The following is a 13,049-nucleotide window of genomic DNA, read 5'->3' on the forward strand; positions in this document are numbered from 1 at the left end:
CCTACTTCCGGTTGCACTGAGAGCCGCATGTCGCTAACTACAATGTGGCAATACTTAGATTTGAATTCCTCCACCGATAACACTCCGTTATTTAGTTAAGGTAAGCTCGCCTAACAACACCACAGTGTCCAAATCGTTGACCAGCCGCAACAAACACATTGAGTAGTCACCAGTTACATTGATCACCAGATTGGCCACTACCAAATCCAGTGTGTACGTCATGTCCTGTTATTGATAAACCGATGCATATTTACGTGTATATTATATTAAACCATGTACATACCCTTTTATGACACATAACTTTATTGTAAATTTTGTTCTACATATATATAGTTAAACACTATTTTTATTTTATTGTTTTGCACAATACAAATGTTGCAGGTTTTTTTTTTTTTAATATTTATTCTTTTTGTGTACATTGTTCTATGTCACACTCGCTTTGGCAATGTCAACTTGTTTCCCATGTCAATAAAGCTGTTTCGAATTGAAATTGATTTACCCGACAGGTTTATTATCATATAGACATTTAAAAAGCTACTTATAGCAAGCGGAAAATAAGTCCAAGAGGTACATTTAAAACATATGGATTTTAGCCGATACATTTTTCTATTACAAACAAGATCAAAGAAATGAAATATACAATAATAAATAATATATATCCCACTACTTGGCTGCGATAAGTAACATCTGTGATTTATTGCAATAAAACTGAAGACAATATTCTGCACTTATTTTACGAGTGTCCTTGAACTGTTCTGGAAAAATATGGAACACTTTCTGATTCATAATTTGAAAGTAACAATTAGTCTGACGGCAAAAGATTAACAAAAAAACTCCCAACAAACAATGTGATGATTTTGCTTGGTAAATGCCACATCCATGAATTTAAATTCCAAAAAAAACTAACCCACACTTTACAGCACTCAGCATTTGAGTGTAAATATTACATAGAATCCATCAAATTGATAATATCAAATAAAATAAAATGACCTACCTTATACAAGGCCTCTTTATTTTAATTTTTCCTTTTTATATTGCTGTTGTTCATGATGTCATGTTTGATGGACTTACTATTGTACAGTTACTGAGAAACATGAATATACTGTGCATAACATTTAGTAAACAAACAAAAAAAACAGGTTTTATATTACATAACTAGAAATGTATATAACTAGAAAAAAAAAAAAAAAAACTAGCACAAACCTAGACTAAAATTGCTAATTTATAAATTAACGTACTTTTTCACTTAATTGTTTAAGTGTTGTGGTGTTTCATGTTATCGAAATGACCAAAATCTTTCTAGCGTCACCAAAAGGCGTTTCTGTAGCAACATTTATAACGTGGAAACATATCAAGAGGCATCATTGTGATAAGACATGCCAAAAAAAACCTAGTTTGGCAATAGTTTAATTAAAACTTAATCAATATAATCAATGGAGTATTACATATTTACCTCACTACTAATACTGAAGAAAAATAACAAGACAGAGATGATAAAAAATCAATAAATACTATATAAAACAAAATATTGTAAATTTAATAATGGTGTAAGATCAATTGTTATAACATCATTGGTTACAAACTATTACAGCAAACCTGTGTGCGTGTGAAATAAAGGATCTAAAACATGATGTAAACCACTGAATGTATACATTGTCATACATTTATGATAAATCACAGCATATGGTGAAAAACATGAGGACAATCGGTTATAAATGTAAGGACTGCACATTTAAAACAATTTGGTTGTCATAACAACGGTCACTACAACACCACTGAGAATGCAGTGGCATGAAGACAATCCATCCTGAAGCATTGCAGGTGTTTTCACCAGGGTCGGTGTCAATTATAATTGTAATTGGGTATAATTGTAATTTTAAAAATGTGTTGCAATTGACTTCAGATAATTGACTAATTGCCATGCAAATTCTGTAAAAAAATTGTCAATTATAATTTCACGCAAAACTGAGGAACCATGTTACAGTTCTATACATCTGTAATTACCAATTATTAAAATGTTTCATATCAAGCTTTCCCACATTTTACCATTTAAATTTTTTTTTAAATCTAGTTGTATACTGACACAAAAAAGGCTGAGACGCCCACACCAAGAATATTAAAACCTATATTTTCATTGATTAGGAAGCCTAACATGGTAATCAATAGATAGGAAAGACATTAGATGATAGATATTTGTTTTTAGTGTGTTTTACAGCTGATTTAGGACCCGTTATCATAAGAGATGCTAACAGAAAGCTAACACAAGAGGAAGGTTAACTTTTATTAGGTTAATTATTTCAGTAATTGTGATTAATTGTAATTGAACTTTAGAAATTGAGAATGTAATTGTAATTGACTTTCTGAGAATAAAAAACAGTTGTAATTAAATCGTAATGAAGTTGTAATTGAACATGACTAATTGAAAAAATAATTGTAATTGAAAAATGTAATTGACCCCAACCCTAGTTTCCACAGAAGGTTCACATAGTATGTGTATGTTTTATGTTTATTTGTATTTCTGATGAGTTATTGTATCGTTTTCTGCTTTAGTTTTTCACGATGTGAAACCAAAATTATCGATAAGAAACCGGAGAAAAAAATCCTGGCAATCATCAGTTGGAGCGTGACTTTTATCTGTCAAACAAGGAAACTTTGGGAGCAGTTACAAAACTCTTGCTATAAAGGAACAACAAACCCATCCACATCACATTTTGTAACCTTTAAGAAAAAAAAAAAAATCATATTATTTCAGTCATCGTCAAACTTGATCTTCTTTCCCTGGAAGGCCAGGATTTGTCCCTGCTGCTCCTTCTTTTTCTTACTGGCCTCCCAGGATGGATGCAGCGTCTCCTGGGGGGCCCTTTGGGTAAAGACACCCCTACCTCTCGGGCCCCTTTGCCTTAAGCCTCCCCCCCTTCCTCTCCTGGCTGAGGCAAGGCCCTTCTCTCCAGATTCAGACGTCGTCTCCTTGTGTCTGAACCCTGAAGTCATTTCAATTCCTTTTTCCTGCTTTTGATAATCAGATTGTTTACTAAACTCTCTGTTAACACTGAACGCACCCCTTGGTTTTCCGCGGCCCCTGAATCTATCGGCACCCCTCCCTCGGCCCCCACCTGTTTTGTTCCCACGCAGTGAGGAGCAGAACGCAGACTGAAGCGGTCTTGCTTTAGACTTGAGCCTGGACTCCAGCTCGTCCAGTTCACCCTGCAGTTTGTCTGATGGCTTTTTGTCCTCTGGAGAACTTTTCTTTACACTTTGCTCTACGTTTACTTTCTTCTTTTTCTTGTATTTTCTCACTTTTCCCACAAAGAAGTCGTCCTCTTCGCTCTCGTCTGATTGGGAGGAGAGTTTGAGGAAACGCTCCTCTGTGCTGTCATCAAAGTACTCCTTCTCTTCATCCTCAGACGACTCTGAACCACTGTGGTCATCATGTGTGGGTCCGTGGCCCTCCACAGGGTCACACTTAAGACTGGGCTTCTTTTTCACTGCTTTACTTTGAGGTTGACTCTTAGTGGTAACGGTGGCATTAATGTTTTCTTCCACTGTTGGTCTGACAATATTAAAGTCTGATGCAATGTTAATTTTTCTAGCATCAACCACCTCAGCTGTAGATGTTTCTTTAGTTTCTTCTACATCACCTTCAACAACCGGTGGATCCTCCAGACTTTTAAAGGCTTCGGCTCCGTCTGTACTCTCCCTACCTTTGTTCTGGATCACAGCAGCAGGATCTGACCTTTTCTCACAGGTTCTGCTTCCTCCTTTCTCTGGCATCTGTGGAGTTTGCTTTTCAGCCTGTTGTTGCCCCCTCTCTCTCACTCCCTGCCTTCCAGTCTTCATTCGCTCAATTTTGAAGGCTTTCACAGCAGCTTTAATGCTGCTGATCTTCTTCTGGAATTGTGGGTGTGTGGCGATGCGAGCGGTGGCCCGATCGGCGATGGTTGACTTTGGGTTTTTACACACAGCTTCAAAGTTGAGGTTTGTCTGGAGGGCTGTTTTGGTCACCTGTCACAGGAAGATATCAAATCAGATACATAGATGATTAAAGCTGTGCAATAATTCATCACATTTTAATCGTGATCACAGTTTTGGCCTCCATGATTAAATTAACCTGATCTTCTGCAATTTTTACGTGTAAAATGAGGCCTCTGATTGATATAAAACTGGAGTTTTAGGAATTTTTTTAGGGTGGGCGCTCGTGTTGAACGTCGACACACCCCCATGAGTTGATTGACATAAGTACTTAATTAATTAGTATTAATTAATCCGGCAGACACCGAAGCAAGAAAATGCTGACAGGCTGGTGTTTCTTGCTCAAAATCTGAAGGCTAAACCTAATGTTTTTACCTTTTCTTTATAAGCTGTAATTGCTTTGAAGTAGTTGTACTGTGTAACAGTCAGGGATGTAACGATTAATTGTAAGGCAGTTAAAAATCGATTCATAGGTATCACTGTTCACATCGATGCTGTGAAAATTGAATCGCAGTACTTTTTTTAAACAGCAGTGTTTATCCAGAAGTGTTGGAAGTGATGAATCTGCTTCTGCCCGCCTTCTACTCTCAAACATGTTCATAAATGATTCCTTACCCCTTTAGCACCGAAAGAATATCTGTAATATTACGTGAATATCTGTAAAAGTCACGTTTTTCTATTAGCTCTGTCTGCCAGCATAGCATCTCCTCTTCACTGCAGGATATCTGCATGCCAACTGACCACTGGGTTACCAGCGCCCTCTGATGGTCCAAACAAATATCTGAACTAAATACAGTGAAATTACTGTTTTTTTTTTTAAAGTCCAATTGTTAAGGCACAAAATACATTTTTAGTTGCATCTTAAAAAGAAAAATAACTTTTATGAAGTTTTGCATTGTTTACTATAGAACCAGAATTTAAATTAATAGGCTTCTTCTTCATTTGTATTATTCCTTTATTTATTTCATTCAAGATTTATTTTTAGTTACATTGCATTGTTTTGAATAGTTTATCAAATGATTATTTTGACCATGAAAAATAAAAAAAATAACAGTATAGTTTTGAACCCAAAAAAAATAAAAGAATATTTTTCAGTCATTTGTCTACAGTCCCATTATGTAAAATAAATCGTGAGAGAATCGTATCATGAACCCAGTATCGTGAATCGAATCGTATCGGGAGTTGAGTGAATCGTCACATCCCTAGTAACAGTGTATTTATATTTAGCCCATAGTACATTTAGGCAAATTCTTGGGTACATTTGAGTATTTATCAATATTCTTGTGTAAAGCTTTTCTTTTGCACTTTAAACTGTTCACATATTGTTTGTTAAAAAGTAGTTAAAAATACTAAAATTTTCCTTAAAATTGTGAATAACCGTGATTAAGATATTGATCCAAATAATGGTGATAATCATTTTGGCCATAATCGTGCAGTCCTATTAGATTAGTTCAATTTTAATTCTTTAAATACGTTTTTTTAAATCTGAAAAATAGTTTTATATAGGAGTCAATCACCCATTTCTTTTTTCTAACTGATGGCATACACCAGAGATAAGCAAGATGATCCATCACAGCAGGGGCCACAAAAATGTGATGGTCTGATCCGAGGTCCACATTATCAACACTTATGTCAGCACTTAGAAAAATGACCATTCTGAGCTTTAATACAGGAAACTACAAAGGGGTTTGTCTTAGTTGTCCTTTTGTGTGGTTTCCCCAGTGTTTTAAAAAAAATAGTTTTCAGATGTTTTGTGTATTTAAATTCATTTGATCTATTTTCTTGTCAATATGGCACAATTTTCTTGTCTTTTTGTGTTTTTCTTATTTTTTTTGTGTTATTGTATTCATTTTGTGTATTTTTCCCATCATTTTGTGTAATTTTGTTGGCATTTGGTGTGTCTTTGAAGTTGTTTTGTATATGTTGTTTTTGTAGTCATTAGTGGTTGTTTAGTACATCTTTTTTGTCATTTTGTGTGTTTTATGAATCATTTTTTGTATTGTTTTTAACCTTTTTGTGTTTTTGTTGCTACTGTGTGTACTTTTGTTGACATTTCATGCACTTTGCTGTTTTGTGTATTATGTTGGGCTTCAAATAACTTCATGAATTACAATTTTGTTTCGGGGACTGAACCAAATTTAACCGAGGGGTACATGTGGCCCCCGAGCCGCCAGTTGCCTATGTCTGTCATACACCTCCAATGTTCCAAACTTATTTTATTGTTAAACATTAAACAATACCCGTGAAACCATACAAACTTGTTTTAACTACACATGAGATCGATTTAGCGCATTGTTGTCCAAAATACTAAATTATATCAGTTCCTTTCGTCTTTCATTTTTACATAAAAAAAAACAAACATAAAACAAGTTAAACTACAGACCTGTTTTGAACTCTTTGCCAAAAAAAATCAAGTGCACAGCAGTGTTTTGGTTTTACAAATAAAGAAAATCACACTGAGGTAGATGTAAAAACAATCTACAGGACCTGAGTTTTAAGTTTTTGTAGAGCAAAAAATTAAAAAAAAAAAAAAAAGGCCTGATTTAAGCATAAAAATATAAACCTAAAAATTTGTCAAATATTCTACAAAAAAATGAAGTGTAGCATGTGTAACATTTTTTTAACATTAACATGGCACAGGCAAATTGTCCCACTAGCTTTAGCATTAGCTTGATTGCTAGCTTCAAATGCTGCATACTCAGCGGTGTGGTGGCATCATATTTGATACATGAGTTATGGAGCTCTCTACATGATCAGTGTGATGTTTATTTCCTGAAAAACCCGATGTATATGATTATATACATGCAATACAAGGATAATCCACCATGGGGCAGTAATTAGTTCAGCAGAGGCCTTTCCAGCAACTCTACAAGATTGTTATTTATGAGGAAAGATGCACATGTGGGTTTAGAAGAACAACTTTTCCAATTTGGAAAAGATTAAAGTAAGAAAGACGTTGACGCAGTGTGATATTAGTTTATATTTCATAATCTCCGTTTTAGTAAAACCGAGTTGAAAATGGTGCATCAGACTTGATTCAGCAGGTATCGGAGATCATGGAACTCTAAATCAGTCAATGTGTCATTTTATTACATTTTACATGTCATCAAGCAACAAAAAGTCTGAAATTGCATAAATGTAAATATAGACCATTAATTAAAATAACATACTTTGCAAAGAAATGTATACTTTTAATCTGGAAGGATGACTCTCCTCCAATTTTTAAAGACATTTCTGTCCAAAATATCAGAATTTTTACCAATAAAGTTTTATGATTTATGAAACCCAATACTTTCAAGCATGGACGTTTTCTCAAAAATGTAATCATAAATAGACCTTGGTGTTCCTGGTACTGAAAGTGATGATAATAGAGATGAGTCTGGTGTCTAATAAACACAGCTATAATATGAATGTTTTGGACCCCAAGTTATGATGTGAAACTTTTGTAATCATCCCTATTATTATTACGATTACTATGATTATGGTTATTATAATTATATCTACCTAATTTGTAATATTTGCATTAACATATTGATTGTATTTGACTCTTTTTATTATTTTTATTTATTTTAATTTATTTTCTTCCATTTTTTTATGTATTACGTTAAAATATATGTACATTTCATCATTACATATGATTGTTGAGGGGGAGAGGGAGGGATATGAGGGAAAATGCATGTTTTATCTGTATATCTTTTTGGCAACTGTAAAAAAAAGAACAGAGGGAAAAAAAAAATTTAAAAAAAAAATTGCAATAACCAACATGGGAAACAGACAGATGTAAGACCAAGGACAGGAACTGTGAATTTGATTTTTTTTTTTGGTTGTTTATAGAGACAAATAAAGACTCTAGTTTCAAAATATTGGAATTTTCCGTCTATGAATGAATGATTCAGGCTTTACAGGGTTAAATGATGAATGAGGTCGTGTTTTGTTTGCAGCACAATCAACTCATTTCCATGTTACACAAGTTACAAATTGTGCTGCTTTGCTTTATTTTTATGTGCAATACTGTGAAATCTGTCGACATGCTAGGTTAGCCGTACTACAGGTGACTGTTGTTATCCATCAGCGCAGATTTCCCTCATTCATAATTTTATATATATTTATTATTTTAGCAAAAATGTTGTAGCCCTTTTATATAAAGCGAATACATTTAGTTGGCACATATATGGGCTGAGATTTGTGCCACTAGAAAATTAAATTTGAATAGTTGGTATTGAATTTGAAATTAACAACTTGAAAATTATTTCACTGTTTTGAAACTGAATTAGAAAAAAAAAAAAAAAAAAACCCTCATCATATTTCTGCTTCTCAAATTCAATTTCACTATACGAAGACACACTTCCTGTCCACAAGACTGAGCAATCAATCACTGATTCATGGAACTCTGTTTACTCTAAGTCCACAAAAACTCCTTTATGGCCCGTCGAGGGAGTGACCATATATATTTATTGAATCTTTTCAAAAATACAAACTCTCAAGGACGATAGTAAACTCAACTTCTAACTTCTTCAAAAGCAAAGAACAAAAAACAAAACAAAAGGGCAACATTAAAGGAAAATTAAAAAAACTAAATATTGCAAATTGACAAATAATGTGCATTAGGGCTCCCATATGAATTGAGCATACAATAAATATATAGGAATATAAATTGGAGCATAGGCAAATTAGGAGATGATCATTAAATAAAGCAACAAATGGTCAGTCTGTAAACACATACTGATAAATCTGGGACATTTCAATTAAAGTGTCTTTGTGGGTTTTGCCAGATTACTAGTCTGACCTTTATTCAGACTACTAAGGGCCTTTATTGTAGATATGGTAAATGGACTTGATTTATATAGCGCTTTATCACCACACTGAAGCAGTCTCAAAGCGCTTTACATATCAGCTCATTCACCCATTCACTCTCACATTCACACACCAGTGGGACAGGACTGCCATGCAAGGCGCTAGTCGACCACTGGGAGCAACTTAGGGTTTAGTGTCTTGCCCAAGGACACTTCGACACATAGTCAGGTACTGATCGAACCCCCAACCTCTCGATCAGAAGACGACCCACTACCACCTGAGCCACGGTCGCCCCAATATCTATAGTCACACCCTTAACGGGCCGTAAAGGTGTCTTTCTAGACGTAAACAGGAGTTTGATGAATCAGTGATTGATTGCTCAACCTCGCGGACGCAAAATGTGTCTCTGTGTAGTGAAATTAAATAGCGTGCAGTGAATCTGAATTTGAGAAGCAGAAATATATTGAATTTTTGGAATGTACTAAGTTTTATTTTTTTATTTTTAACAGGAAAAAATACAAATTTCAAGTTAGTCATTCAGTTTCGAAAACAGTAATTTAAATTTCAAGTTTCAAATTCAGTTTGTAGTGGCACAAATCTCAGTGCACTGAAAGGAACACCCTACCCACTCAGGGAGAACATGCAAACTCCAGGTGAGGATGACACCCACCAGGTCAGGTGAGAGGTTCTTCATGGCGTGGACCTCCTCCAACAGTCTGGCAGCTCTCCTCTGATTCCTCTCCACTTCTGCCTCTTTTCCCTTCTTCTTCCTCAGCGCGGCGATCTGACGCGTCACTTTCCTGATGATCAAAGCCCTCAAACGCTTCACTTCCTTCCTCATCCTCACCACCTCGTTGTTGAGGTTCAGAACACCAGCGTCCTTTCTGGCTTCATCGGGAGCAGGTGCAGGTGGTGGAACCCTTTCTTCTGACTCGGCGTTCTCGTCCGTTCTGTCGCTACACTCTTCCTCTTCATCCTCTCCCTCACTCTCAGATTTATCTTCCTCCATTTCCACACTTTCATCCAGGACTTTTTCCTCTTCTTCAGGAGAAGGTGCAGTTTGCTCCATCTTGTCCTGAGTGCACGTCTTCTGCTGCAGAAGGAATAGAAACCCCCCAAAAAAGGCAATAAAATATGTTAAAATGACACCAAAACAACAAAGTTGAATGAAAACTATAGATTATCAGTCTAGTAATAATACCATTTAAGACTTTAATCATTAGGAGCACCAGTGCATCAACCTAGAGTACACATTTACCCAGGATAAACCATAGGGGTGTCCCAACCCGATATTGATATCGGTCCGATATCAGCCAGAAAACGAATATTGGATTTTAATACACTGCATCTAAAATCTCCAATATAATATATATTGTTTTTTTGGATTTATTTATCCAATATCTTATTTTATTTTTTTATTTATTTTATTCAATCACGTAATATTGTTATTCTAAAAGGTTAATTATATGTAATCATTTATATATGATAAATGGGTCTGTTTTTTTTAATAATCAAGCCTTTTCTAGCATTCCACACTACAAAATAAATATTAAAAGTATGTATGATTTGTGCTGTTATTGTATCGGATAGATATTGGTATCGGCCAATACTCAAGGCTGCCATATCGGTATCGTATCTGAAGTGAAAAAGTTGTATCGGGACATCCCTAATGAACCAACAAAATGGCACAGAAAAATTACATTATTTCACAATAAAGGAAATAATTTGTTTAAACAAATACTGTGTTGCACTGCAAATTATGACAATTCTAACAGTAACTGCAAGTCTATTAATGGGTCATTCCATGTCATTTCAACATATTTTCAGGACATCTCATACTTTGGTCTCAAAAATTTCTGAATTTTTCCCCCAATTATTCTGTAATTATTAAATATAGGCACACTGTAATTTTTTTTAGTTTGATTGGATGAATACTTTTTGGTTTATTAATACAGCTTCACCTACTCTCTCAGAATATGTAGAAATATCTGCTATACATCATATCTGGTGGATGTGACAGCACCTCAAAATTGGAAAAAAGTTAGTTTGGGGTTCTCACATGTTTGGGTCTTCAGTAAACAACTCAGCATATGTCTCAGCTCCCTGTAATTTAATCAGCTTTGAGCTATGAACATAGACTGTTCACATCAATAATGATTAGTCACATATATGCATTAGTACTTGGGTGACAGTCTATTAAAATCCAAAAAAAATACTGTTTTCAATGGTCCATAACTACATGTGGGAATGTAAGAAAAAAATCTGATCTGTTTTAAGCCATAGTATAAAAGTTACTCTTTCTAAAACACGTTTTATTCATGCAACTTTTTCATTCTTGTATTTGGATCACAGCTTTGGGGTTATTTCACCACTCGCAAATGTTTAAAATCCTTTAAATGAGGTTATTGTAGCTCGCCTCTGTATCTTATGATTCATAATTTATTGTTTATTAGTTTTTCACTCAGTTGTGGTGTAGTTCCTGAGATATTGAATATATTTAAATAAGGGCGCTAGGGCTGCATGATTATGGCCAAAATGATGATCACAATTATTTTTTCTCAATATTGTAATCACGATTATAATCACAATTATTTATCATGTTGGGGGGGAAAAAAACAATCAGTTTTTAATTACACTATTTTTAAACAAACAATATACAGTGCGAAAATGAAGTTTTAATAAGTTATTAGACTACAAAAAATATTTTAAACTAACAAGAATTTAAAATATGCCAAAGCCTAACAAAACAAATGCATTATTACAGAGTGCAGAGCCCGTATTATAAATGTAAATATTTAAATAAATTTAAATAAATGTAAATAAGATTTATTTAATCGTTTCAACCTAAATCCTGATCACAATTAAAATTTGATTAATCGTGCAGCCCTAAAGGAACCACAAAAATTGACACATACCCCTCACTACATTGGCCATAACTTAAAAAGTATTAATCTGATTTAAACTAAAAAATGTACAGTGTGCCTATTGAATTATTAAGGAATAATTAGTAAAAATGTCAGAATTTTTTTTTAGACCAATGACGCTAAAAAAAAAAGAAGGGAACAACTCCTATAAAACAGTTAACTTCACATTGCTGTGCCTGTAACAACTACCATTATAAGTAGGGGTGAGTATTGGCAAGGACGTTGCAATACGATATGTATCACGATACAATATTATCACGACATATCACAATATTCTATCCAGTTAATATCAAAATTAATTGTAGAAGTGAAAAATCAAGTTGCTGTATATATTCATCAGAAGATATTGATCATTCAGAGGACAAATTGAGTTAAAACTATTTGGTTCAAAACATCCTATTTATTATTATCAATTGTTAGTGTTTTTGCACATTTTCACTGAAAAAAAGAAAATGCAGTGTTACACACTGCCATCATAAAATAAAGTGCAACAATTTTCTTTTCACTGAAACCACTGTGTAGAAGTCTAAAAAAGTAACCATGACAACATAATGACAGCATTGTAACAACTGTAAATGAGAACATTAAGGATAAATCACCCTGAGTTACTGACAAATGCACAAAAATAAGAAAAAAAAATCCACAAAAATATTTATTAAATGTAAAAAAAAATTGAATATATATAGTTTTTTAAATAGATAAAATCTATTTCAAATCGGCACTCAAAAAAATATATAGTGATATATTGTGAAATCGAGGTTTTTCTTTTACAGCTCTAGTTATAAATCAAAGAATATCACAAATAATCCTGAAGGAGCTTTGGGCCTGTCCCTCTCCAGGACCTGACCACGTCCCACATTTTGAGAATCACTTTTATAAATACTCTATACTTTGATACGGAACTGAGATTCTTCATAACCATTAGTTTAATATTTATTTTTGGTTTTTATTCTATTGATTCTCTTAATAATCTTTTAACATGCTGTTGTAGAATTCATTAACTTTAGTGTCGAAACGGTGACAACGGCTTCATGCTTAATCCACCAAACCCTAATATTGTTTAAAAATGTATATAATAATAAAGTGTAAGTAAAGCTACACTGATAAGGAAAACATAACTTTTTTAGGGACAAAAACACACATGGACGAGCGCCACGTGCATTCAGACACGTCACTACGTTACAAAAAAAAGCCACAAAACGAGTTACGATAACAGCAGTTAGTGCGTGGCTATTACACGTGTTAGTGAATCACTTACCGTACACAAAAAGCGATTTAAAACTAAAAACGGAGAGGAACGCTATCACCAGGAGGCATCCGCCATCTTTTCCCTAGTACGCTGGAGACGTATGGGTGACGTCA

At 34.2% G+C, this 13,049-nt stretch overlaps 1 protein-coding gene across 1 annotated transcript; it reads right to left on the minus strand.

The window, feature by feature from the left end:
• Positions 1-2,263: 2,263 nt before the first annotated feature.
• srfbp1 (serum response factor binding protein 1) lies at positions 2,264-13,040 on the minus strand. Its single transcript, XM_028461334.1, has 3 exons — positions 12,946-13,040; positions 9,434-9,856; positions 2,264-4,002 (listed from the first exon to the last, which is right to left on the minus strand). The coding sequence occupies exons 2-3, from the start codon at positions 9,830-9,832 to the stop codon at positions 2,749-2,751; spliced, it is 1,653 nt and encodes a 550-aa protein (XP_028317135.1). The 5' UTR covers positions 9,833-9,856; positions 12,946-13,040; the 3' UTR covers positions 2,264-2,748.
• Positions 13,041-13,049: the final 9 nt, after the last annotated feature.

Source organism: Gouania willdenowi, chromosome 11 (genome assembly GCF_900634775.1).
Source record: "Gouania willdenowi chromosome 11, fGouWil2.1, whole genome shotgun sequence".
NCBI classification, from domain to species: Eukaryota; Metazoa; Chordata; class Actinopteri; order Blenniiformes; family Gobiesocidae; genus Gouania; species Gouania willdenowi.

What these genes read in the sequence shown, in the direction of transcription:
- srfbp1 (XM_028461334.1), bottom strand. Translation starts at nt 9,832, where the DNA reads ATGGAGCAAACTGCACCTTCTCCTGAAGAAGAGGAAAAAGTCCTGGAT. An exon ending in AGAACCTCTCACCTGACCTG is followed by an intron (nt 4,003 to 9,433) that starts GTGGGTGTCATC and finishes TTCCTGTGACAG; the next exon opens with GTGACCAAAACAGCCCTCCA.